General features: G+C 59.6%; 3 protein-coding genes and 1 non-coding gene across 6 annotated transcripts in view; all 4 read right to left on the bottom strand.

Moving 5' to 3' along the window:
- Positions 1 to 542: 542 nt before the first annotated feature.
- Positions 543 to 7,103, bottom strand: CPNE7 (copine 7). 2 transcript variants are annotated; one of them, XM_062007181.1, is made up of 15 exons: positions 6,882 to 7,103; positions 4,942 to 5,124; positions 4,796 to 4,870; positions 3,915 to 3,989; positions 3,757 to 3,840; positions 3,583 to 3,672; positions 3,318 to 3,416; positions 2,837 to 2,923; positions 2,681 to 2,740; positions 2,423 to 2,556; positions 2,237 to 2,291; positions 2,067 to 2,118; positions 1,866 to 1,999; positions 1,525 to 1,761; positions 543 to 977 (listed from the first exon to the last, which is right to left on the bottom strand). In XM_062007181.1, exons 1-15 carry the CDS (start codon positions 7,101 to 7,103, stop codon positions 840 to 842), a joined length of 1,725 nt encoding a protein of 574 aa, XP_061863165.1. In that variant the 3' UTR covers positions 543 to 839. The 2 variants fall into 2 exon arrangements, with proteins under 2 accessions (XP_061863165.1, XP_061863166.1); XM_062007182.1 differs by having other exon boundaries at positions 1,525 to 1,620; positions 6,882 to 6,985.
- Positions 7,104 to 9,825: 2,722 nt separating this feature from the next.
- Positions 9,826 to 14,921, bottom strand: RPL13 (ribosomal protein L13). The gene is made up of 6 exons (XM_062007700.1): positions 14,836 to 14,921; positions 14,385 to 14,500; positions 13,893 to 14,034; positions 11,953 to 12,126; positions 10,988 to 11,044; positions 9,826 to 10,025 (listed from the first exon to the last, which is right to left on the bottom strand). The coding sequence occupies exons 2-6, from the start codon at positions 14,486 to 14,488 to the stop codon at positions 9,867 to 9,869; spliced, it is 636 nt and encodes a 211-aa protein (XP_061863684.1). The 5' UTR covers positions 14,489 to 14,500; positions 14,836 to 14,921; the 3' UTR covers positions 9,826 to 9,866.
- LOC133626790 (small nucleolar RNA MBII-202) lies at positions 14,171 to 14,251 on the bottom strand. Its single transcript, XR_009819767.1, has one exon. It is a non-coding gene; the product is annotated as a small nucleolar RNA MBII-202 (small nucleolar RNA).
- Positions 14,922 to 16,032: 1,111 nt separating the features above from the next.
- SPG7 (SPG7 matrix AAA peptidase subunit, paraplegin) overlaps positions 16,033 to 26,052 on the bottom strand; it is a 32,448-nt gene continuing 22,428 nt past the window's right edge. For both annotated transcript variants that reach the window (XM_062007900.1, XM_062007901.1), the window contains exons 11-17: positions 25,864 to 25,966; positions 24,744 to 24,854; positions 21,335 to 21,450; positions 20,121 to 20,277; positions 19,437 to 19,600; positions 18,417 to 18,494; positions 16,033 to 16,771 (exon numbers count right to left, since the gene is read on the bottom strand). In XM_062007900.1, coding sequence (XP_061863884.1) covers positions 16,562 to 16,771; positions 18,417 to 18,494; positions 19,437 to 19,600; positions 20,121 to 20,277; positions 21,335 to 21,450; positions 24,744 to 24,854; positions 25,864 to 25,966 — 939 coding nt within the window. In that variant the 3' untranslated portion in view covers positions 16,033 to 16,561. The remainder of the gene's footprint in view (positions 16,772 to 18,416; positions 18,495 to 19,436; positions 19,601 to 20,120; positions 20,278 to 21,334; positions 21,451 to 24,743; positions 24,855 to 25,863; positions 25,967 to 26,052) is intronic.

Here is a 26,052-nt window from a genome sequence, read left to right as displayed (position 1 = left end):
ACAGCACTCAGCCCATGATCCAGAACATGGCTCAGGGCACATGGCATGCAACAACACATGGAACATGGCACATGGCAAACACCACATGGCACATGGTGAGACATGGAGCGTGTGCCACGGAGGGTGCAGCACATCGCAAGTGGCATGTGGCGCACGGCGCATGGCAGAGTGCACGCATGGCACACGGATGGCACATGGCACCGTAGGGCACACAGCACGTGGTGCAGCTATGGCACACGGCGTGGGGCACACGGCACGTGGCAGATGGCACATGGCAGCAGCCGGGGCAGGGGGAAGGTGCCGTGCCCTGGCTGCAGGGGCCGCGGCACGGCGGGGCTGGCAGCAGCTCCGGCACGGCTCGGCACGGCTCGGCAGCGCCGGCACTGCCCGCACGGTGCCAGCCGCGGGTCGTGGCAGCGGTGAGGGGCGCGGGGGGCGCCGGGCAGCGCCCCGTCGGGTCTGTTCGGGGTCGGCACGCAGAGAGCACGGGCACGGGCACACGGCTGGTTGCTTTATTGGGGGGGGACCCTCCCCAACGCCGGGGCGGGGGGTTTGTCATGCAGCCTCCAAACGACGTCACAGCGACAGACAAGCGGGGACAGAGGGGATGGAGCAGGAAGGGGCTGTCGGTTAGGGACCACCGAGGTGGGGAAATGCCCGCTGGGGACCCCCAGGGCAGCGCGGGGCGGGGGGACACCGGGACCGTCCCCATGTCCCCGGCCAGGGGCCGGTGGGGCGCGCTGCCGGCTCCCGGTGCCCCGTGCCCTGCGAGGAGGGGTCTGCGCCTGGCCGGGGACCCCCGTCCGTCCCCGTGCCACGCTGGGGGGAGTGGGGGGGGCTCACTGCGGTGAGCTGAGGTTGGAGTCGGGGGTGTCGGGCTGGGGGCAGCGGGGCGGGAAGGCTTTGTAGCTGTAGTACTCCACCACCTGCTTGGGCACCTCCGCCAGCACGCACTTCGCCAGAGCCGTCGGTGACGCCTGTGGGACGGGGGGGACACGGGGGGGGGGGGGGGACACGAGTGGGCTGGGGGCGTCGTGGCACCTGCACAGCCCCGGCGTGCAGAGCAGCACCCGCAGGGCACCGGCCCGGGCTGCCACGGCGCTCGGTCCTCTGTGGGGACGGGACGGGACAGGACGGGACGGGACGGGAGGGGAGGGGAGAGGATGGGGCGGGAGGGGACGGGATGGAGCGGACAGGAGGGGATGAGCAGGGACGGAGTGACAGAGGAGATGGGAGGGGATAAGGGAGATGGGAGGGGACAGGAGGGGATGAGAGGGACGGGAGGGGATGGGAGAAGGTAAAATGGGACAGAAGGATATGAGGGAAGGGTTTGAGGGGGGACAGGAAGGCACAGGAGGCGACGGGAGGGGATGAGTAAGGACGAGGTGACAGAGGAGATGGGAGGGGATGAGGGAGATGGGAGGAGACAAGAGGGAATGGGAGGGGAAGAAGGGGACGGGAGCCATCAGAAGGGGGACAGGAGGGGACGGGAGGGGACGGGAGGACCACCAGTGCCCCACTCACGTTCTTGAACTCCCGGAAGGGCACGAACTGGACGATGTCGCGCAGGACGGGCTCGCCCTTGGGGGAGCGCAGGACGCCGTCGTCCCCGTCCAGGATCTGCATGTCGGTGAAGTCGGCGTTGCCCACGCCCACGATGATGATGGACATGGGCAGGTAGGACGCGCGGACGATGGCCTCCCGCGTGTCCGCCATGTCAGTCACCACGCCGTCCGTCAGGATCAGCAGGATGAAGTATTGCTGTGGTGGGGAGGGGGGATGCTCTGGGGGCGCTGCCCGGCCCCTCTGCCGGGGCAGCCGGGCCGGGGCTCGGCTGTGCCGTGGGAGCAGCCACGGGGACGTACCGAAGCCTCCTTCGTCCGCTCCTCGTCGGCTGCCACACGAGCCACCCGGGAGATGATGGGAGCCACGTTGGTGGGGCCGTACAGCTGGATCTTGGGCAGGCAGCTCTGGTAGGACTCCACGACGCCCTGGATGCCTGCGGGGGGATGTGAGGGGTGAGGGGGCAGCATCGGCCTCCCTGGTCCGGCTGGAGCTGGACTCACCCTCGCACTCATCGTTGTCAGGGTTGAAGTTGATGGCGAAATCATGGGAGACCTGGAGGGTGAGAGGGGAGGGGGCAGCCGGTGCCCACCCACCCACCATAGCCCCTGGCACCTGCTGAGCAATGGCCAAGGGTGCCCAAGGGTCTACGGGGGCCCAAATGCCCCCTTACCTCGTACTTGGGGGGGATCCTTGCACCAAAGCCCAGAGCTGAGAATTTCTTATCACTGCAAAGGAAGAGTGAGGACCCTCAGTCCCAGCAGTGCCAGCACCTGGGTGGCCATCACCAGGGCGTCCTGGTTCCAGGGTGGCCATCACCAGGGCATCCTGGCCACGAGGGACCTGCTGAGCAACCAACCTGTCATAGTCCTGGCAGATCTCGCCCACCGCGACCAGCGCCTTGAGGTACTCGTTGGGCTGGTAGGGGTTGATGTAGTGCAGGGAGCAGCTGTTTCGGGGGTCCCCGTTGGAGGCTGTGAAGTCGATGGCCACCTGGCAAGGGGGGTGTCAGTGAGGGTCCCCCAGGGTGAGCAGGGCCCCGGGGCACAGCTGCAGCTCCAAGGAGGCAGGATGGGCCTCCAGCAGCCCCCAGCCCCAGCTGAGGGTCGGTGCTCACCGTGAAGTGGATCTGGCAGCCGCCCATGATGTAGTCCAGGAAGGAGTAAACCCTGTGGATCTTCCAGAGAGACTCACATCAGCTGGTCCTACCCCCTGGCAGCCGGGCATGGCATGGCATGGCACGGCATGGCACAGTGCAGTGACCAGCACTCACCTTCAAGTCCAGCAGCACCACCACCCCTGAGTTCTTGTAGTTTCGCTTCTTGACCTTGTACTTGGGGTTCATGCAGTCCCACTGCACCTGCGGCACGTGGCACCCGCGCTGCCGGCAGCCCCCAGCCCCGGGGACGCAGCCCTGTGTGCCAGCACCCCCCTGCGACCCCACACCCCCCACCCCATGGCTCTGCAGCACTGGGACCCCACAGACCCATCACCCTGCAGCCCCACAACCCTGCAGGCCCACATCTCCAGGCTGCAGCAGCCTTTCCCTGCCCCTGACCAGCCCATGGGCTCCAGCCAGCTGGGCTGGGGCCAATTTCCCCAGAGGAGCTCAGAGCCACCATCCCTTCTCCAGAGAGGAGAGAGAGAGGGGAACAGCCCCAAAAAGCAAAGGAGGAGCTGGGAGGTGCCTCTTGGAATGGGATCTGCTGGCAGCAGCCAGGAGTGACCCCACGTCTCCCCATCCCAGCACCCACCTTGTTCTCCCCCATCGCCTTCTGCATCTCCTCAAAGGTGGTGAAGAACTCCCCGATGAAGTCGTGTTTGCCCCGCGAGTCGTAGTCCCACACCACGCCCTGGGGAGGGGGACAGCTCAGCCCTGGCCAGGGAGGGGGCTGCACACCCACACCCCCAAACTGCACCCGGGGGGAGCTGGGGGGCACAGGGGAGCTGGGGGGCACAGGGGAGCAGGGGCCACACATCCCCAGGGTAGGAATGGGAGTCCCCATCGCCCTTCCTCACCCTCAGCTTCCTCTTCTCCTCACAGCTGCAGAGGGAGTTGAGGGACACCTTGAAGGGCTCCCAGATGGGGCTCAGGTTGTTCTTCACCACCTGCAGGGTGAGGAGCTGAGTGGGGCCGGGCAGGCGCTGGGGCAGCCGTGGGGCAGCCGTGGGGCAGCCGTGGGGCGACCTCACCTCGGTGCGGTACACCAGCTGCTCGCTGCCGTCATCGTCGATGCGGTAGATCTCCAGGAAAGGGTCTGACTTGCTGAAGAGATCCTGGGGGAGGGAGGATGGGGCAGAGCTGCCTGTGCTGCCCTCCCCAGCGCCGCTGCCCGCGGGCCCCGGCTCACCTTGTCGTCCAGCTTCTTGGCACGGAAGGCGAGCTCCACGTAGCCGTTGTTCCCCGAGATCTCCTCTGAGATGACCTGTGAGGAGAGGCAGCCACAGGGTGCTCAGCACCCAGCACAGCTCCATCCCTCTGCCCTCCCCGCCTGCATGGGCAGGATGGTGCCCTGGGAGGACACAGGGTGCCACATGCCTCCCCTGGCATGGCAGGGACCTCCCAGGGTGGCTGGTAGTTAGGCGAGACCCTGAGCCCTTCCCACCCCCAACAGCTGGATGAGAGCCAGCACAGGAGGAGGAGGATCATTGTGGACCCTCCATGTGCCACAGTTTAATGCCCCCTGGTGTGGTGCCACCCACATGTCCCAACTTGATGCCATCCCACTGCCCCAGTCCAGTGCCATCCCCACTCCCCACTCCATGTCACCTGAGCTGGATGCCACCCATGTGCCCCAGCCCAGTGCCACCCCAGGGTCCCAGCCCAGTGCCACCCTGGGTTCCCAGCCCAGTGCCACCCTCCAGCCCAGCCCGGTGCCACCCCAGGTTCCCAGCCCGGTGCCATCCCAGGTTCCCAGCCCAGTGCCACCCTCCAGCCCAGCCCGGTGCCAACCCAGGCTCCCAGCCCGGTGCCACCCTCCAGCCCAGCTCAGTGCCACCCCAGGCTCTCAGCCCAGTGCCACCCCAGGGTCCCAGCTCGGTGCCACCCCAGGCTCGCAGCCCAGTGCCACCCCAGGGTCCCAGCCCAGTGCCACCCCAGGCTCCCAGCCCGGTGCCACCCTCCAGCCCAGCTCGGTGCCACCCCAGGCTCTCAGCCCAGTGCCACCCCAGGCTCCCAGCCCGGTGCCACCCTCCAGCCCAGCCTGGTGCCAGTGTGGCTCTGGCTGCTCACCGTGATGGTGGATTTGCCAGCGAACTTCCCGTACTTGAGGAACAGCGGCTTCGTCACCCTCTTCTGTGCCACGATCTGCAAGCGCCGAGGGGTTGGGTTGGGGTTGGCAGCAGCGAGTGTCCCCGGAGGAGGGGGCCCGGGCTCACCTGCCCCACGGTGCACTCCATGCCCCCCAGGAAGTCGTCGTCGTGCGTGCCCACCCCGGCGTGCCCGTGGCTGTCGTACACCTCGAAACGCAGCTTCTGCACTTCCTCGAAGTAATAATCCACTGTGAAGATCTTGGCGAAGACGGGGTTGAGGTTGCTCTTGATGACCTCGCTGCGATCCACCTGTGGGGCGGCAGCAGGGGCAGGGCCCAGCTCGGGCTGCCCGGGACCTTGGGCTGCCACAGCTCACCCTGAGCTGGGCACGAGGGTGCAAGGGCCCAGGGACGTGGGGTGTGGGAATGGAGGGGGGATGCCAGGCAGCAGCTGGGAAGGATCAGCCCTGCACAAGCATTTACCTGCCTGTGGGGGTTCCCAGACAAACAGTACCTGGAGCAGTGGTGGCACTGGCAGGGGCAGGGAGGGCATCCCTGGGGGCTCCAGCCCTGCCAGCCCCCGGCTCCCACAGAGACTGCTCCCCCCAGGGCTTGGGATGAGTCCCATGGTCACTTTGAGGGGATGCTCTGGCTCTGGCCTGTGTTTGCCAAAGCTCCACTCAAGCAGCAGCAATGACCTGGTGCCCAGGAGCAGCCCCTCAACTCCCCCCCTGGGCTGGCCAAGGGCAGGGGCCATCAGGCACAGCATCTCCTGGCCACACTGGCAGTGGGTGCTGAGTGGCTTCCAGGAGCCTCCTCCACACCATTGACTCAACAGGACACATCCTGGCCAGGGCACGCTGCCAGCCCACCAGCCCCTGCCCCACGCAGCCCTGTGCCTCCTGCATGGGCACTGCCAGCCCCACGGCCCTGGCACGGGGCTCGGTCACGGTCACCTCAGCCCTTCCAGTGCCAGCACATCTGGGGCTGCTTCAGCTCCCAGACCCGGTGAGTAGCATCTGAGACGCCTTCAGCCACCATCCTGCTGGGCTGGGGAACGTGCTGAGGGTGACAGCTCACAGAAAGGGGACACAAGAGGGGCCCTCTCACCTCTTTGATCTGGCCCTTGCATGGCACGGCATGGCACGGTACAGCACACTGAGGGTGGCACAGCAGACCATGGCAAGGGAGGGCACAGCAGGCTCGGCACAGCCCAGCCTGGGCAGCTGCAGCTGGCACAGGCTCCTCGCTGCCCGCTCTGGCTCTGGCTCGCGGAGTCACTGACACTCAGAGGGATTTAGAGCTAAATCTGCGCCTGAGCAGCGGCGATTAGCGAGTGTGGAGCTGCCGGCACCAGCCCAGGGCTGAGCCAGGCAGGAGCGAGGAGAGGGAACGGTGCCAGCCCTGGTGCCAGCTCCAGCACCAGCCATGGCTCCTCTGGGCACCACAGCCCCCCACTCAGCACAGTGAGGGGCACATGGCCTTGACCTCGCTCTGGCTGCTGCTCCCCAGCAGGGTGAAGCCAAGCCATGAGCCCTGATCCACCCAGGGGCAGCGGAGCCGTGAGGGACCCACACAGTGTGAGCAGTTCATTCCCCAGAGCCCTGGAGAACTCTGAGCAGTGTGCACTGTCCCTGTGTCCCACAGCACCCTGCTCTGTGCCCTGCACCCTGCACTGAGCTCTGCACCTTGCACCGAGCATCTGCCTGCACCCTGCTCTGCACTGTTTGCTGCACCCTGCTCCCTGCCATCTCCTGCACCCCATCCTCTGTCACCTCCTGTACCTCACTCTGCTGTGTCCTACACCTTGCACCCTGCTCCCTGCCATCTGCACCCCATTATCTGCCATCTCTTGCAAACTACACCCCACTCTCTGCCATCTCCTGTACTCCACGCAGCAGCTACTGCCCCATCTCCAGCCTTGTGAGCATCACAGACACCCTGGGGCTGCCTCTGCTCCTGTCCCCATCACAGAGACACAATCCCTGCCCCCTGTCCCCAGCCCCCAGCCCCGCCAGATCCCAGATGACGATGTCCCTCTGCGGTGGGTGCCCCCCACCCTCCTACCTCCATCCACTGGCCCTGGGACTGCATCAGCAGCAGGACGCAGGGGTCCGACTTGTTGAGGGTGTCGCGGTCCAGGAGGTGTTTACAGCTCACCCGCAGCTCCACCTTGGACAGCACGGCCAGCGGGGCCTGCGGGGCCGGCTCGGGCGCCTCGCCCATGGCAGCGGTGCGGCGGGCGGCCGGGCGAGCCGGGGGGCAGGCGGCCCCGTGGGCGAAGGGCATGTGGGGGGAGCGGGGCGGGCGCTGCCCTGGCTGCCGTCAGCGGGCCGGGCAGCTGCCCGTCATGCCCGGGGCGCGTCGCCCCGCGGTGCCAGGCGTGGGGCTGGAGCCCGGGGCAGGGGGCTGGGCAGGGGCCCGGTGGCAGTGGGGTGCTGCGGCGGGTCGGCAGCACCCTGGGGATCTCCTGAGCCGGGGGTGGTCGGTTCCAGTCCCAATGGCTGTGCCGGGGCCCTGCGAGGCGTCAAAGCAGGTGGGGTAGGTTGGAGCTGGGTCACCCCTCGTGACCCCAAGCCCCAGCCGGCCCCAGGGGTGCTGCTGACTCACCCACCACCCCCATGGGCTGGTCAGGGGTCCCGTGAGGCTGTGCCCGGCTCTGCCCCAGCCCCAGGCAGGATGGGTCCTGCAGGAGCAGGGTCTGCTCAGGCACCCATGGACCCGCCCAGCCCCTGTGCCCCGACTGGTGCTGGGGAGCAGAAACCCCCGTGGTCGTGGGCAGCAGAGCCCCAGCCCGGGCAGAGCTCAAGGGCAGCAGTGCCACCGGGTGCTTGTGCACGGCACTGGCAGCGCCGGCCACATCCCACCGCCCTGGGCAGGGCTGCGGCACCCCGGGGCGACAGAGGGATTTCCCTCGGCTGGGGACAGGGAGCTCCCGCAGCCGGGGCTGGTGACACTCAGCCAGGCGACGCTGCAGGGTCACCGAGGGGCTCTGACAGCTCCAGCCCGTCCCCCCGGCTGCAGCCCGGGATGGCTGGCTCGGGGAGGGGCAGGGGCAGAGCAGCCCCCTCCCCGTGCCCCGGCATGCCCAAACCGGCCAAAGTTTCCCGGTGAAGCCACGCAGGGCCCCGGCCGTGCCCGGCACCTGGCTGTGGCGCCCCAGCGCCGTCGGGCATCGTCTCGATCCCCGGGACGGGGCGGACCCCGCGGCATCCCCCAGCCGAGGGGCACCGGCTCCCACCCTGCCCGGCCGCCCCCTCTCACCCGTGTGCCGGTCGCCTGGTGTCCGTGCCTCGGTGTGGCAGTCGGTGTGCCAGCCGTGCCGGTGTGGCAGTCGGTGTGCCAGCCGTGCCGGTGTGCCAGCCGTGCCGGTGGTGTGCCAGCCGTGCCGGTGGTGTGCCAGCCGTGCCAGCCGTGCCGGTGTGGCAGTCGGTGTGCCAGCCGTGCCGGTGGTGTGCCAGCCGTGCCAGCCGTGCCGGTGGTGTGCCAGCCCGAGCTGCCGCCGCTGCCACCTCCACACAACTGACTCAAGCTGCAGTTCGGGAGCGGAGCTCTAAGCGGGAGACGACAAGCCCCGTTAACTGCCTCGCTGCCGGCGCCGCAGCAGAGCCCCCCCGCGGGAGCCGGGGCTGAGCGGGGTCCGCGGGGGTCCCCGACCCGCTGCCCGTGCCAAGGGCAGGACATTCTGCTCCAGGCCCGTTCCCCCGGGCACGGCCCTGGCTCCCCGCACCCCACAGCTCCCCGCCCTCCCCACGGGGTGCCCGAAGCCCATCCTGGTACCAGCCCCCCCCCCCAGGACGGGGTGCTGCACCCCTCCCATGCCGGGACCCCCAGAGCAGCGCCCCACAGACACGGGGCGCCGGGTCTCCATGGCGGGGCTGCCCCGGCACCCCCGTGGCACCCAGCTGTGTGGTGCTGCCAGCTCGGCTGGATGGCAGCTGATGGCATTAGCCGCTGTTGGGAGGGATTAAGGAGCAGGAGGGCAGCGCAGGGCCCTGGCAGCTAATCCCCAGCCTGCCTGGCAGAAATAGGCCGCTCTCCTCCCTGCTCCTGCCGCAGCCCCTGGGCACGGCACAGCCCGTGGCAGGGCTGCAGGAGCCAGGGGTGGGCTGCTGAGCAAGGGGCTGGCCAGGAGAAGGCAGCCCCACGCCAGGCAGCTCTTGCTTGGGGGTGTGAGCAGCCCAGAGGGCAGCCAGCCGTGCCTTGTGCTCCCCCAGCCGTCACCCCCTGCTAACGAATACAAACGACCCCATTATCCTCCTGGCAGGGGAGCCGGCTGCAGCACGGCCCCGGGAGTGATGAGGCAGCACAGGGGCCGGCTGAGTGCTCCCGGGAGGTGGCCAAACCTGTCAGCACGGCCCAGTCAGCCCCCAGCCCCTTCCCGTGGGCTGCCAGGCTCCTTGCTGCTGCCTTTTAGCACTTTTCACTCAAGAAACGGGCTGAAGGGCAGGGAACAGGAGCAGGGCTGAGGCTGGGGAGTGCAGGCAAGCAGCAGTGGGCAGAGCTGGTGCTGAGCACCCAACCTCATTGCCCCTGCACCCCTCCAAAATCAGGGAGCAGGACCCCAAGGGGAGGGTCAGGAACTGCCGACATCACAGTGAGCACCCAGGCGTGACATCCCCTCCAACACCCCTCTTCCTGCAGCGGGGACAACTGCTCTGACACAGCAGCAGATGCAGAAGCCATTAAATGTGTAACACTGGCCTAGAAGAGGTGAGGAGGAAGCACAGTGTGACTCGGAGAAGGGATCCCAACAACCCCACAAGGAGCAGCCCCACACCCAGCAGCGAGGCAGGCTCCAGCACGAGGGAGCCCAGGCTGTGCTGCTGGAGACAGGGCAGAGCCTGGCTGAAGGAGCTGAGGCTCGAGCTGTTCCCTTCCCGGGCTTCCAGGGAAACGCGGTGTCTCTCCCCCCAGCACCAGGCCCCGTCCCTCTGCCGCAGCAGCGCCTGCGGCTGGCAGGGCTGAGCCACCCCACAGCCTTGCCCTAAAAATCACAGCGCACACTCGCTCCTCTCCCTCCACTTTATTGGCAGCTCTAGGCAGAGCAGCTCATTTCTTCTTCTCCACGTCCTGCTCGGCCGCCTCCTTGGCGCGCTTGGCGCGGATGCCGAAGAGCCGCGCGTTGGCCCTGGCCATGCGCAGGCTGGCGAAGGCTTTGAAGTTCTTCTCGTCCTCCGAGATGACACGAGCCTTCTCGCGTTTGAAGACCTAACGGGAGAGAGAGCGGCGCAGAGTCAGGCTGCGCAGCACAGCCTGGCGCAACGGCCCCACTGGAAGGCTTTAAGGCAATTAACGCGGTTGTGTTGGAGGCCGGGCCGCGGGAGGCCGGAGCAGAGCCTTTGTGCCTGCCGCAGATCCGGCCCCGCACCCGGCTCCTCACACGTCAGCCCTGGTGAAAACAGCAGCTCAACGTGAGCTGTGACTCAGGCTGTGGTGTGGGAACAAGTGCCCAGGGAAGCAGCGAGGGCTCGAGGTACGCAGTGACCACACACAGCCAGCCCAGGCCGTTGTGCTGCTGTGGCCCCGCTGCCTCAGCCCCCACCGACACACTGACCCAGACCCTTCACCCTGGAGCTCTCCTCTGGACCCCAAAACATGGCTGGAGGAGGCTGAGGGGAGACATGCGCACTCCCCACAGCCACCTGAACTGGGGCTGCAGCAAGGTGAGGGGTTGGTCTCTGCTCTCCAGTAATGAATGACAGGGAAGGGAGGAAATGGGCTCAAGTTGCTCCAGGAGAGGTTGAGGTTGGAGCTGAGGCAGAACTGTTTCCCTGAGAGGGGTGTCAGCGCCTGTGCCAGGCTGCCCAGGGAGCTGGGGGAGTGCCCAGCCCTGGAGGGATCCCAGAGGTGTGGAGCTGAGGGCCATGGTGGGCTGGGCAGGATGAGGGGAGGGCTGGGACTGCAGCAGCTTCAGGGGCTTCTCCAGCCCAAACGATTCAGTGATTGTCTGAGAACACAGCCCATGACATAAGGGCTTCCCAGCTGGTAACAAGTGCAGTGGAGCCCCAAGTAATTAGTTCTTTCCAGACTGAACTAAACAGATCACGACCTGGCTCCTGGGTGGGAAGTGTATGGAGACAGCAACCCCAGGCTGCAGACAGCGAGGAGAGAGCCCGCTGCGGAGCTCAAGCCCCGTTACGTGGGACAGAGCACGAGGCAGTGACACTCACATTCTTGATCGGCATCACTGGGCCCGTCAGCTGCGTTGCCATCTTGAGTTCCTCAGCCTGTGTGACAAGAGGACAAAGCACATCACTGAAAGCACCTGAGAACAGGCCCTGGGTGCCAGGGCCCAGCTGGAACACGCTCTGACGGGAGGCTGAACATCCAGCAGGACCAGCAGCCTCTGGGAGCTGTGCCCCCCACAGCAAAGCTGACACCCATGCTGCTGCTCACACTCTGATACCCACTGCACTCCCCAGCAATCCCTTCTACACTAACCTCAACCTCTTGCAGGAGCATGGCATTGCACAAAGATGGTTCAGTTCATCTCAGAGATCTGATTTCATGTAAACAGCATTCCAGACACAAGCATCTGCACCTACTGAGCCTTCCTTCCCTTTCCCTCCCAGCTGGGAGAAGCAGCTGAGCAGGGTTTGCTCCGTGGGCTGCAGAGGGACAGAGTGTCCAAAGGACCAGTGACAGCCCAAGCACAGCCCCTCACTTCAGGGCTCCAAGTGTTTACCACAGCAACAGCCAAGGACACACAACTGTGCTCTAGGGGGGTCTCAGATTGTCCTCAGAAGCATTTCATGCCAACAGCAGTGCCCTCCTCCAGGCTGCCCCACACACAGCTTTCACTGAACCTCTCCTGTTCTGACAATTTGACTGGTCAGGCAAGGACCACGGCTCCAGCAGAAGCCCAGCCCCACGGGTGAGCTGCAGCCCCGGGGCAGGGGCCTGGCTGTGCTGGGGAGCACTCCCCATGAAGGTGACTCCCCCAGACCTGGCCTTGCATGCTGTGTGTCCCAGCAGGGGAAGCACACTGCCCTGGGAGGGCTGCTGCCCCCAGGGCTCAGGGGCACTGCTCCAGGGCACAGCCCAGCCCTGCGAGCGAGGGGCTGACCACCACGACCTCTGAAAACGCTGCTGCCAACAACCCCCACGCTGACAGTCCCAGCAGCCAGGTACTCACAGAGCTGTCTCCCTTCTTGGGCATGGCTGGCTTCCTGGGGAAGAGGATGAGTTTGGAGCGGTACTCCTTCAGCCTCTGCACGTTGGCCTGCAGGGACTCTGTGGACTTGTTGCGCCTCCGGGGATCCACAGCGATGCCAATGGTCCGGGCAAACCTCTTGTTGATGCCAGCGAGCTGCAGAGAGAGCACGAGGCATCAGCACCCAGCAGCACCAGCCACTGCGCCCAGGGAGAGGCTCAGCACCCGACACAGCACTCCCCAGCAGAAGGGACCCACCACCCCCAGGCCAGGGGCATCTCTGGCCTGGCACAGAGGGATCTCACGAGATTCAGCCAAGGGCAGAGTCCTGCAGCTGGGGAGGAACAAACCCATCACCAGCACAGGCTAGGGGTGACCTGCTGGAGAACAGCTCTGGGAGAGGGACCTGGGAATGCTGGTTGACAAAGAAACTAAACATGAGCAGCGACGTGCCCTCGTGGGCAAGGATCCAACGGCAGCCTGGGGGTGAGGAAGGTTCTCCTCCCTCTCTGCCCTGGTGAGGCCTCATCTGGAGTCCTGTGTCCAGTTCTGGGCTCCCTAGCTTCATTTAAACACAAGGAAAAACTATCTCACTGTTGCAGTCCATTTTTGCAGCTGGATTTCCTCGGGAGAGGAAAGAGCAGCCCCTGAGCAATGCTGGGTGGCACACACCTCTCACACCTGAGGCAGACATTTAGGAACCCAGCACAGGGACTGACTCGGGGTCACCGAGCACTACAGCTCATTACAGTAATTTCTTTGTTGTTACCACCTGAAGGAATAAGCTCATTTTGTGTTTGCAGACAAACATCTGGGTACTAGTTCACATCCCACCATTATGCAAACATTAAAGAAAAATAAGGTAATGAAGCATTTGGCATTCAGCAGAACAGTGACTGCTCCAATGCACCCATTTCACTGTTATAAATGTTTTAATTACACACTAAACAACACACCAGAGAATGCCAGCTGCCAGCAAGCCCCAACACTTACTGCTGCCTGCAGCGTGGGGGTCCCTGCAGAGCACCACCCCCAGATCCTAACAGAGCCTGGCACACCTGGGCAGGTCACAGGGTGTGGTGTCTGCAAGCGCCCCCCAAATCCCCTGCAGCTATTGCATGAGACAGCTGCAGCCACACTGTGAGGCCCCTCTGAGCTGTTCCCTCTCCTGGCACTACGTCACAAGGGTTGGAAGGGACCTGGAAAGCTCATCCAGTGCAACCCCCCTGCCAGAGCAGGACCACCTAGAGTAGAGCACACAGGAACTCACCCAGGTGGGTATGACTGTCTCCAGAGAAGGAGACTCCACAGCCCATCTGGGCAGCCCCTGCCAGTGCTCCCTCCCCTGCTCCTCTGGGAAATGAGCTGAGCAGGATCCACCTGAGCCACAACACCAACAGGTTCACATTGGCTAAAACCTTTAAGATCAGCACAACTGTGTTTCACAAGCCAACTTGGACTTGATACCCTTAAAGGCCTTTTCCAGACAAAACGATTCCAGAGATTGAATGAAGGAGCTATTAGTCTTGTTCCCATCCCATCAAAGACACTGAGGAGACTCAGGACTCTTCCACAATTCAGTTTTAATGGAGCTTTATGTGATCACAGGATCTCAAGGGCTGGAAGGGACCTGGAAAGCTCATCCAGCCCAACCTCCTGCCAGAGCAGGTCACACAGGAACTCACCCAGGGGGGTTTGAATGTCTCCAGAGAAGGAGACTCCCCAGCTCAGATGAACAGACAAACCAACACATGCTTTTCAAAGCCACTTCTCCCTAACACCACCACTGCATCCCCACCCCAGGGGTCAAAGCAGAGGCACAGGCAGCAGCACCAGCCACCTCCCTGGCTAGGCTGGCACGGAACAGGAACATGAGCCCAGGCTGGGAGCTGAGGGCACTGGGATCAGGGCTCTGTACTTACTTTAAGCTCCTCCAGGCTGAAACCTCTGCCAGCACGAACTTTTTTGTGGTATCTGATAGTCGGGCACCTCACTATGGGGCGGATGGGCCCAGCCACGGGCCGGGGGGCGATGCGGCGAGCCTTGGCCTGGCGGGCCTTCCTCCTGAGGGATGACACGGGACAGCCATGAACAAGCAGCCCTGCCAGGTGCTGCCCCCACAGGGACATGTGCCACACAGAGAGCCCAGACACAGGCACACCCCTGGCCTGGCAGCTCACACAGGCCCATGCTGCTCCTCTACAACAGCTGCAGCCATCAGCCACGAAAGGGTTCAAGGGAATCATCACAGCGGTGCAGCGATTCCGGAGATGTCTCATCACCTGACTGCAGCTGTGCCGGCCCGGCCCCGAGCGTCTGCCGGAGCACAGCCCTAAGCAGCGGCAGCGCCTCGGCTAAAGACGCAACACCTCAGCTTCTGAACTGGCCGCCACGCGACGGGACGCGGCACTCACCTGCGGTTCTTGCGGGCGGGCTGGTTGAACCATGTGGCGACCCGTCGCTGCCAGTCCTTGTGGAAGTGCGGCTTCAAGATCATGCCATTGCGGCTGGGCGCCATGGCTGCAGGGGCCTGCGGACACGGGCAGGGCTAAGAGCGGGGCACCGGGGCCGCGAGGCCTCCCCGCTGCGGACACGGGCAGGGCTAAGAGCGGGGCACCGGGGCCGTGAGGCCTCCCCGCGGCGACCCGGGCAGGGCCCTTCCACGGCCCTCGCGCCCCCGGGACACCCCCGACTCGCCCCACCTCCGGCCCGCTTCAGGCCGGGTCCCCGCCAGCGGCCCCTCCGCGCATCCTGCAGCCCCGGGCTCCCGGCGGCCCCAGGACACGGCGCCGCCCGCGGTACGGCCCCGGGGCGGGCGGATGGCGGCGGATGGCGCCCGCCGGCCGCGGCAGCGTCCGCACTCACCTGTCGCCAGGAAAATGGCCGACCGGAAAAGGAAGCGGCGCCGCCGCGCACGCCGGAAGTTTGGGCGCGGCGACCAATGGGCAAGCGTCGCCGCGACCGGCCAATGAGGACGCGGCGCCGGAAGCGCCGGCGGCGGCTTCACCCCACCCGTAGTAGAGATGGCGGCGGTTTAAAGGGCCGCGCACGGCCGGGCAGCGGCGCGGGCAGCGGCAGCCCCGGCACGGCGGGAGCGAGGTCAAGCGCCCACCACTCGCCGGGGCAGGGCCCGGGCCCTGCAGGCCCCAGCACCCCACCGCCGAGCTGCTGCAGGCCCGGCCCTCTGCTCGTGGGGCTGCAGCCTCCTGCAGCGGGTTCATGCAGGAAGCCCGGCCACAGCCCCGGCTTTGTAAGAAACTGTCAAACACCGGAGCTTGAGCTGGGAAAGGGAGTGCAAGGAAACAAACAGGCGTGAAGGAGTTATAAATACAGGCAGCAGCATCCCAGCAGTACAAACCCGCTTCTGCACCAGACAGCAGGGGAAACCACCCCCAGCAGCAGCGAGAGACCCCTGGGAGGGCTCAAGGGCCCCTCGGTCTCTGCTGGGGCAGAACATCCTCCCCCATCACTGGGGGAAAGGAGAAGCTCTGATCCAGGAACAGCAGCCTGGGGGCTGTGAGCTGAAAGCTGTCAGAGCCTGGGCTTGGGCCCTTCAGGTTCTCAGGCAATCCTCATGGAGTAACTCAAGACAATAATCCTTCCTAAAGGATTAACCAGGCAGAGCACAGCAGGTGCCAGCCATCACGTTAATGCTTTCCCTGACGAATGGCAGACAACCATGTCACCACAGTTTGTTTTGCAAGAGCCATGAGAATGGAGACAGAGCAACCAGCACCTTGCTCCTGCAGTTTCCCAGCAGACACATCTGCTTTTGCTCAGTTCCTGAGAGCACCTCTCCAGCTCTCAGCCAAGCCGTGCTTCCAACGTGTAAATCAGAGCTGCAACACTACTTTCCAACACCTCACTGTGGGCTTACACAGGGTTCTGCACACAGGTTTTCCTCCAGTTCTACTTGCAAGCCACTTGCTGTAACAGCGGAATCTAAGCCAGTGGCCAGGGAGAACAATGCCCTTGTCTTGCCCAACTCCAAAGCTTCCATCAGCTTCCCACGTGCCAACACACCCCCCCCCCCCCACCTCGACACACTCTCCAAACACAGAGCACAGTTAGGGACAGTTTATTCCAGCAGAGCCTGGATTTCACTTTGCAGTTTGTATCCAGCAGCAGGGATGACCAAAGGTTGCATTGGAGTCACAGAACAGGAACGACAGGACCAGAGAGCCTTGCAGGTGTTTCAGTGCACTGCCCAGGCTGATGCTGAAGGGAACAGCCCTGCACTCCTGCCACGGCACAGGCACAGCCTGGGAGGGCTCACAGGGACTCCAGGGGCTCTGTCATCCTCCAGAACACATGCACTGCTCCTCTGTACAGGGAATCCTTCCAGTGGATCAGACTTACCCGACTCTAATCACCACTACCCTGCTGAGCATCCATTTCAAAATCCTGAGGAGTTCTCCTTCCTGCAGGAAAAGGCTCATTAAAGGAGCCAATGCAGCCAGCCCTTAACTGTTGGGTAATAGCAGCACAGAGATGCCCTGCTCAATGTCTTTGGTTCTGGAGCTGACAAAGGAAAGGCTCTGTGTCCAAAAGAAGCTTCTAGAGTCCTCCCATTCCTCATCAGGAGAGGGCTTCACACAGGTCTCAGGCGTGGTTCTTCCTCCTCCTCGTGGTTTGGTGGCTGCTGGGGCATTTCTTCATCTCTGGTGTCCTGCTTGTCTCTCTCTGCTTGAAGCCAGCTCTGAGGAGCTATCATTTTCTTTGGCCCATAGGGTGGAGGCCCAATCAAAGCTTCAATGTCATCGTAATTTATCACTTCTTTCTCCAGGAGGGCATTAGACAGCTAGAAAGAGTCAATAAGGCATTAATGAGGGGCAGGGGTTTAAAAACAGCTTCTGTGAATTGATCTGAGCTCTCCCTGCCAGCTCAGATCTCCACATCTGGACACAGTACGTGCAGCAGCCCCCAAGGAGCAGAGGCCTGGCCAGCACACCACGGGCAGGGTGACCCCAGGGAGCCAGAACAGAGCTCTGCAGGCTGCTGGCGCCCTTCACAGGGGTGGGCTTGGCCAGGAATACACACTGCAACTGGAGGCAATGAAAAACTCTGGGGGGATGATTTGGTGAGTCACATCTCCAGCAACAGTTAGAGAAGTGCCCTTCCTGCCACTGCACTTGTGGCCCTGCCTGAGATGCCAGAGCAGCAACAAACGAGTCCTGACAGACCTGTCCCCCTCCCCTGTGCACAGAGGATAACAAAGAGCTGTCTGTTCCTGCAGGCAGGGGCTGAAGGTCATCTACAGAAAAGCTGAATCCTCTGCCTGCACAAGGCCCACACGAGCAGCAGGTTGCTGTCAAAGCAGGGACTGCTCAGCTCTGCTGACTAGATGGGACACACTGGCCTGGCAACTGACACACTGGCTCTGCAGATACTTTGGCTTAACTTGAAAAGTCTTTCAGTGATGAGCCTGTAGCAAACATCTGACTGCTGTTAAATGAAAGCATCGGAACACAGGCCCCCTACCAAGGCCTGCCTTCAGAGCACTCCCAGGGCACTGTCCTGGGGCCAGGGCTGACCCAGCCAGCAGCAGGGTGTCTGTGCAAGCACGCCCTGGCTACCTCACTGCACACAGGAGGCCAGTGGTGTGTAGCTGAAGGGGTTGTTGCTGTTGTTGTTGTCAGTTTATAAAGAAGATTTAAGGAAAAGGATTGTTTTATTTCCAAAACATGCAACACTAAGTTGACTTGTGGTCAGTTTGGATGTAGGCTGGACTTCTGAAGGAAAGATCAAGTAGATAACACAGGGTGCTGCAACCCAAACATTGCTCAGCCCAGAGCGATGGGTACAGAGCTCCTGGCAGAGAGGTGGGGATACACCAGGCATGGGGACTGTCAGGACACAAAGCCCTACCTCTGAAACAAGGACTCTTTGGTATATCAGGTGGCAAGGTGCTGTCAAGGTGAAAACTGCTTGGAGTCACCAGAAAGCCTGAGACAGCATCAAGTTAAGCCCAGGTGACAGGTCCCATGTTCTTCTGCCAAAGCCAGAAACTGTCCACAGATTGCTGCACATCTAACAGGAGCTGGATCAATGGGCTGCTCCTGCCTTGGCAGGCTCCACAACAGCAGCCACTGTCCAGGAAATTGCACTGCCCAGAAGCTAGCAGAGAAGCGCTGGTGAGGGAGACACAAATCTAGCTTTCATCACTTCCTCAGAGCACTCCTAGTCCTCTGACCCTGCAAATACCAAGCTGGTCTCAGGAGGAGGACTACTCAACTGCTGGAAAAGGCACACATTCCTCCCTGTGCCTGTCCCTGACCTTGGGGACAACGTGAGCCCCAGCACTCCCACTACAAGACTTTCCAGGGCCACAGAGCTGCTGCAATGCCTGAGCTACAGAGCACAGAAAGCAGCAAGACAAAACACACCAGTTAAAAACCAATCTACAACCAAAACCAAGAAACAACCCCCCCAAAGGCCCAACTCACTGCCTGCAGCTTGTCCCGGTTCTCCAGCAAGAGCTTTTCCGTGCGCCTGTAAGCCTGGGCCACCAGCGCCTTGGCTTCCTGCAAGACAGCACCAAGGAGAGAGATTTGGAGTGCAGGTGGCAATACACACAAGATGGGTCAACAAGGAGAGCACTGAGGGATGGAATCTGCAAGCTGAGCCAAGTCAAAGTGGATCCCAACAACAGAAGATCAACAGTGTGCAAGAAGTCCCACAGAGCACAACCGTGCTGGAGTGCAGCTGGTGGGAAATGCAGGCTCATTAAGGAGGCTCTGCAGCTGCAAAAGCTGCAGCTCAGCACAAATCCCAGGGAAGCACCACCACAGTGCTTCTGAACCATTTTTCATTTCCAGCTATTTGACTTCTAAAGCAATGGGGTTTTTTTTGTCTCAGTAATGAAGCCCAGTCTCCTGTGAAACGGGCCAACGCTTCCCAGCCAGTCTGCGCCATCCTTTGGTTAGGCAGTCTCTCTGATCTAGAAGTGGAGACATTGAAATTGTGCAACTCAGACTTTTAAGACATAGGTTTCTTGTCATCAAAGCATTGCATAGCCCTGCCTAGACAGACATGGGACTCCTGAGGCTCTGGAGAGACTTCACACAATAGGATCCTTCCCATGCCAGGTATTTGCCCACAGTTCCACAACCCCCCTTCCCCCAGGTTATTCCTTCTAGCCCTGCAAAGCCTTTCTCCCTCTCTCCAAACATCACATTTGCACTCAGTAGGCTCTTGTCCATACTGGAAGCAGGGCTGCAGCTTTCCCTGTCAGTTTTCTGCCTGCTGCAGCTTCAGGCAGTGCAGTGCTGCTGGGCTGAACTTGCAGCTACATGTCCCTTTGCCTGCTGTTAATGCCTCACTGCACAGCTCTGACACGCTGCAGCAGCACAGGGAAGTGCTCAGCTGCTGACAGTTACTATGGGTTGGTGAACAGAAAAATGCAAATGATTTAGGTGGATCTGCAGAAGGAACAAACAAGGAAGTGTAGCAGAGGGTGGCCTTACATGGTCCATCATCTGCTGAAGTCCCTGGCTGAAAGGGCGACGACCAATCCCAGCTGCACTCTCCGGGTCGGGGAAGGAGAGCTGCCCGATGCTGGGCACCATCCCATACTGCTTCACCATGGAGTAGGCTATCTTGGTCACCTTCTTCAGGTCATCCTGTGCTCCTGGCCAGGAGAGAGAGATGCAATGCTTGCCAGCTCTGGGCTGAGTGCAAGAGAAGCACATCCTGCACAAACATGCATTCTGCTAGCCAAGAGACCAGAGGACTGACAGGAGCCCACCAAGGTGAACCCTCCACCTGCTGATAGACCTTTCTACACATACTTCATGCCACTGAGTGACTTCACTGTCAGCAAGCTCACATGGGCTGCCTAGCTGCTTATCCCATTTGGATGTACCTACTTGGAGACAAGGCACAGGACGCTCTAAGGCCCTGCCATAAGCCAAGAGTCTCACTCACCAGGCATCTGTGGCTTTGGGACAAGCCTAAAACAACACAGTGGCAACCAACAGGAGAGCCCTCCATGGTCACAAGTGCAAGCCAAAGACCCAAACACACAACTTGACTTTTCTTCTTCACAGAATAGCAAACTTCCATTTCTTGCTCAGATCACTCACAGAGCCAGTGCAGAGGCTCTGGCTCAGCACAAACTCCACCTGCCCATGTTGGGACTGGCTCCTTACCTGTAGTGACTTTGTTAAAGGTGAGGGCCTCAGACACTCTCCCCCCTAGTGCCATGCACATCCTCTCCAGCAGCTGCTCCTTGGTGAAGAGGTACTGCTCTCTTGGAAGGATCTGAGCGAAGCCCAGCGCTGCGTTGGTCCGAGGGGCTATGGAAACCTGCAACACAGAGCAGCTCCCTCAGGTCAGACAACAAAAGAGCTTCCAACTAGGGCAGCAGATGGAGAAGAGGAAGAGGCCTGCATTCCCAGTAGAATTAGTCAAAAGCTACAGGGCAGGCTGACCCTGAGAGGCACAGCCAAGAACTGCAGAACATTCCTGTGCTGCAGGCTCTGCCTTCACAGCCACAAGCAAAGGCTTTCTGCCACTTGCTGCTTGAAAAATGAAAGGACATCGTCCTTAAGAGCAAGCCAGTGGAATCCTGAGATTTAAGAGTTGCTTTGGAGGGTATAAGAAAAATAGAGTTCACTTCACTGTGATCCAGAATCACTGAGACTACCTGGAGAAAGACAGGTTGTCTTCAGAAAAGCGAGAGCCATTTCCCCCCACCGTTAAATGGGAGTTACTAGCAATGGTTCAGCTTGTACAGCAAGTAATTGGGAGTGAGTGTGCTGCTGGTGGCATGCCAAGGAGCCATTGCCCTTGTTTCCACTCCCCACCTCCCTGCAGTGTCAAGGCTTTTGGAGGAGATGTGTATGTGAGAGAACACACCCTGGGGTGCCAGAGACCTTTCCCTACAGAGACAGGCTTCAGGCAAACTCCCAAGCGTGCCAGTCTGAAAAACCCATCTCTTCCCATTAGTGTCAGAGCAGTTCCTGCAATGGCAGCTCCACTGGCTGAGCCATGGCAGGGAGAGGGATCACGCACGCACGCTCCAGCAGGGCTTTGTGCCTGGAGGAGGTGCACAGACTGAGCAGCAGCATCAGAAGGCTCAGTTGCTCCAAACAGCTCCACAGCTGGCTTTTAACTGTAAGGGCTTCTCTTACAACTGGCTCATCAGCTTTGCACCATCACTATCAGCAATGCAGACCAACAACAGATTTCTCCACAGCATATTTTAGGGACATAGTTTAGTGGTGGACGTGACAGTGCTCAGTTAACAGCTGGACTCAATGATCTTAAAGGTACTTTCCAACCTAAATGATTCTGTATTTGCCATTTATTTCTTCCCACCCAGTGACAAGCTCCATGCTGCAACAGCTGGCAGTGCTGTTACCTTCATCACAGCCTCGGTGTGCTCCAGCAGCCAGCCAACCAAGGCGTGACCCGACTCATGGAACGCCACAACCTTCCTCTCTTCTGGTGACAAGATCTTACTTCTTTTGGCAGTGCCTACAGGAACAAAGACAAGGATTCGCTAAGAGAGCTGGCAATAGGTGTACCCAGTCATGCACAAGCTTGCACAGCCAGGTACACAAGCTAGTACAGTGACTGAAGAGCCAGCGAGCTTCATGTTGCCATCTAGAGAGAGGCAGCAAACAGCCCTCCAATGACATGCTGTGCAAGGTGCTCCCTGGCCCTGCAGGAGAAAACAATCCATGCTTGGGTTGCTTGCAAACCCTTGCAGAAGCTTTCCCCCTCCTTCCTCCTTACAACAGACTTAATCATTAGAAGAGCAATTTAACGTTTGATTAGGTCCCAGCTCTGGAACACAAAGCTCTGCTCTGTTCCCAGCTCTGCCAGCAGCACGTTGTGCTGTATCTCTGCCCAGAGACAGATATGCAACAAGTCCATCTACCATCTGGAAATAACCCAACAAAATAAACAAAAAACCCCTCCAAAGCAGAGATTAGCTGGAACATCACACACTGGTATTACTGCATGGCCTCTCAGTCCCTTCAGCAGAACACGAGAGATGTGAGATGAGAGGTCCCAGCTGAGGTTCTTGTGCAGTGAGAGTGTTCAAATCAGCAAAAGACCAAGAGTATATACAAAAATCTTGCTGCAGACCCTGGAAATGTTCTCTGATTACACATGGCATCCTTTGTAGGAGCACACTCCCAGGAATAAGCAAATTAAGCCATAACTCATACTTAATACTTGCTCCACAAGATGGTTTTTGGCAGTGTCAGTTTCCCAGCCCAGTGCCCTGTAATGCAGAACGAGTCCAATTAAGATCTTAGAAAGATTTTTAAGCTGCTGAATGGAAGTAAAACTTGCAGCATGTGTTAAGTACAGAACACACTGCCTGTCAAGCACTCAGAGCTCTGCATGTTGAGTGCAGCAAGGTACCAAGAAGTTAAAACTGCCTGTTTCCACAGTACCAGGAGCAGCAGGGGTGGAGCAGGCAGAGTCAGGAGCAGCTTCACACCACTGGCTTCGTGGCTTGGGAAACAACATTCTATTCACATGAATTTTTAAACAAAGTCAAGAGCTTTATTAAACATGGAAACAGCAAAATCAGTGTAGCAGACCTCGTACAATTCCTGCTCAGGGACCCTGGAAGGTGCTGGGCCCTGCACAGCACCATGGTGATGGGACAGCAGATTCATGGCAACAGCCTCTGTTTCCATCAATCAGTCCCTAGGTTGCCCTCAGCAGCGTGTGTGCATGTGCCTGGATGGCTCCTTCTGTACAGAGATGTGTAACATACACACACCATGTCTGGAAGCATTCATCTGCCAGCCCACCAAGGAGGGAGGGAGGGAGGGACAGCATTCCCACAACAGCACACAGTGTTGTCTACAAAGATGATTTCTTTCCCTGCATAATCTCCAGGCAGGAAAATGCTCTGAAGGCCTGTACTTATCACATTTATGAGACAAACCACCCAGGAGACAACTCGGGTGCATTGCTGCTGGCCTTACACTGTGTACACAAACCCCACCAAGAAAACAGGCTCCACTACATCTTCTAAAGACAATCCCTAAAAGCCTCTGTGCACTCAGAAGTTTTCCTCCCTCCCTCCCTCCCTCCCAGGAGATCTGACTTACTGGCTGCTCTCTGTTCCCAAGCACAATGGGGACTACCACAGAGAGAAGTTCTTACTCCTCCCTCACAGCAACACAAAGCTTTAAGGCTGACAAGGCCTCTGGACTTGCAAAGTTCTCTTTTGATTCCACACCACTCTTATTAAAACCAGAAGCTTGTAATGGAAAGCACAGTAACATTTTCTTTCTTTCAAGAAAAGCTTTTGTAGCAACTGCAATGCCCTCTGGATTGTGAAACCCAGAAGTGTTCCTATTACATGGCAAGAGTACACTTCACATATGGGCCTGGAAGGTTGTCTGGGGTCTTTTAGACTTAGTCTACAAAAAACAGCCAGGTCCTGCTAATATAAAAGAATCTGATTAAAAAATAACCAAGTCCTCCTAATCGAAAAAAATCTGATTAAGCAACCAAAAGACTTTCTGGCCTCCTGCACGCCACAGAGCCTCAGTGAAGCAGGGCAGCTCGTCAGCAGTGACATGTCCTGCAGTGCCCCACCACATTAATCACAGATACCCCTTTGCTACACATCCCCTGGAGCTTTACTTGCTTTTTGCCTTATCTTCCAAATCTGGAGAACTAAGGCAAGGGTGGAAGTCACAAGAGCCCAGTGAATCCCTACAAGTCTGATGCTTTCTCCCCTGCAGATGGGAAGAGTGAAGCACATCTTTGCTCTGGCTAATGAGGACTTCTGCATTACAGCTACAGTCACTCTGCTGTCCACTCCTGCACTCCTGGGAGCTGCTGAGGGCTTTGTGCAAGCCTGGCCAGTTACCAAACCAAACCCCTTGGAGTGCTTTCAAGAGGCAGGTGAAACTGTCAGGAATTTTCTCAAAAGTCTTCTGTTAAATGAGGAATTGTTCAGGCACTTTCTGATGAAGCAAACACTCAAGTCTAAATTCCAGGATCAGGAAACAAGTGACCCAGTACAAACATCCTGTTCCACACACTCTAAGGAAAGTGCAGAAAGCCCTTCTGTTTGCCCAGGCTCACCCTGAGAATGGCATTGCAGCCTGGAAGCAGGTTAAGTGTCTGATTATGCAAACCACAGCTTGGCTACAAGGCACTTCAGACCAAAGCCCACCAGATTCAAACCTCTCAGGTGAAGTCAAGAGTTCTGGGAACTCTTTTTTCCCCTTCCTATTATATACTGCTGCTGGGTAATCTCCAGAGGCTCCTCTGCTGGCAATCACACAAGCAACGGGGAAAGGCCGACAGGATGTTCTCAGAGGGAGAACAGTACTCTGCTGTCTTCCAGTTTGTTCTGCCAACTCATCAAAGCCTGGGCTTTGAGGCCAAAAAGAAAAATCTTTAATTTCTTGCAGTTGAGGATGAGTAGCCTGTTTCCTATTCATGTAGCAGGTGTCCAGAGCAGCTAGAAAAACCCAGAGATACTTCCACTATTTTTCTCTTTGAAAACAACCAAAACCTTTCTAAGCTAGAAAAGCCACATAGATTTTAATTCCCCTCTTCACTGTTGTGCTGAGCATCTCCCCTGAGCTATGGGTTCAGGCTGCCTGCAGATTCAGGAAGAAAGATCCATTTGGGCTCTTGTCTGGAGAACTCTGTGCTCCAGGAGCTTCAGGACAGAGCACGGGACCCATCTGTCTTCCTCAGATGTAATCCCCTCACTTGAGCCTCCTCTCAAGAAGTGTGGCACAGACTAGTAAGACAACAGAAATGGCTGGGTCACTCACCTGCAATGACTCTTTCCACAGCATACTCGAAGTTGGAAGTATCGATGGATTTGTGACCTTCTCTCGCAGCGTGGAGAGCAGCTTCGTTACATATATTTGCTATGTCAGCTCCTGCAGACAAGAGTTCACAAGGATTACATTGGATTTTGTTATGTGACAGAGATTTCAAGAGACAGAGGAGGCAAAAGCAAATCTGGAGAGGGCCCTAAGGGAGTCAGACAGCCTGCACTTTTTCTGCTCCTTGGGAACAGGGAGCAAACCCGGTCTGTGCTGTTCGTATCTGAACAACAAACTGCCTTGGCACGAACGTTGCGGTGCCACACACAGGCCAGGGTTCAAAAATCAATGCAGAGGCTGAAGCCAAGGCCGGTTCTCAGCAAGAGGGGAGTGCTGTGGGCAGCCTGGGTTGGCATGGGCTGCTGTGCTGCTTGTACAGCAACCCTGTGACCTCTCTGCAGCACAGCAACATCTGCTCCCAGTTTGTGTGTGAGGGGGCGATGGTGGCAGGGGGCTGCTGAAGGAAGTCAGGAAGAGGAGTGTGCTGGGGCCTGTTAGAGGGGAAGCCCAGAAAGGATATTCCAGGAACTCCACATTAACAGGAACTTTGGAGCCCCTTGCTCAGCACTGTTTCAAACTCCCAGGGACCTCCCCTGGGAACAGGCTCAGTGCAGGAGCCAGGCAGCACTGTCCAACTTCTGCTCTAACAAAGCAGTTGCTCTTCGTTCCTCCTATCGATTTCCTGGTAACAGGTATCAACAGAGGAGTCTTTCCCCTGAGGTGCAACATCTCATCCTCAACAGCCTGGAGGAGAGTGTGAGCAGTGGCTCCTCCCCTGAGTAATCAGGAACCCAGGCATTGCAGAAGTGTGTTTTCCCTCCCCCCACATTCCACTGGCCCCCGATGCTTCAGAAGATTGAAAACAGCCATAAACAATTGCTCATCAGAGCTCACCAGGGACTTGGGTCAGGTTCTCATTATTTCCACAGAGATGGAGGCTTGAAAAAAAATGAAGCCCTTTAGACTAAAATGCCCTGTTAAAACTAAGCAAGCAGGGAGCTGCAGGCTGAGGTGCTGAGCTGGCAGCAGGCAGAGCAGCCCCCGAGGACACGGCGCGTCGTACCGCTGAAGCCCGGGGTCAGCTCAGCGAGGCGCTGCGAGTAGAAGCTGGCGTCCTGGATCAGTTTGAGACCCTTCAGGTGCTGCTCGAAGATCTCTCTTCTCTCCTGTAAAGTAGAAGAGAGAGAGGGTGCCTGAGCCCAGCCGGCCGTGCCAGGGGAGGAGGAGGGAGCAGGGGTCGGTGACACTGCCA

Source organism: Colius striatus, chromosome 14 (genome assembly GCF_028858725.1).
Source record: "Colius striatus isolate bColStr4 chromosome 14, bColStr4.1.hap1, whole genome shotgun sequence".
Taxonomy (NCBI): domain Eukaryota; kingdom Metazoa; phylum Chordata; class Aves; order Coliiformes; family Coliidae; genus Colius; species Colius striatus.
Note: the sequence above shows the minus strand (reverse complement) of the source record. Positions and strands in the feature narration are given on the sequence as shown.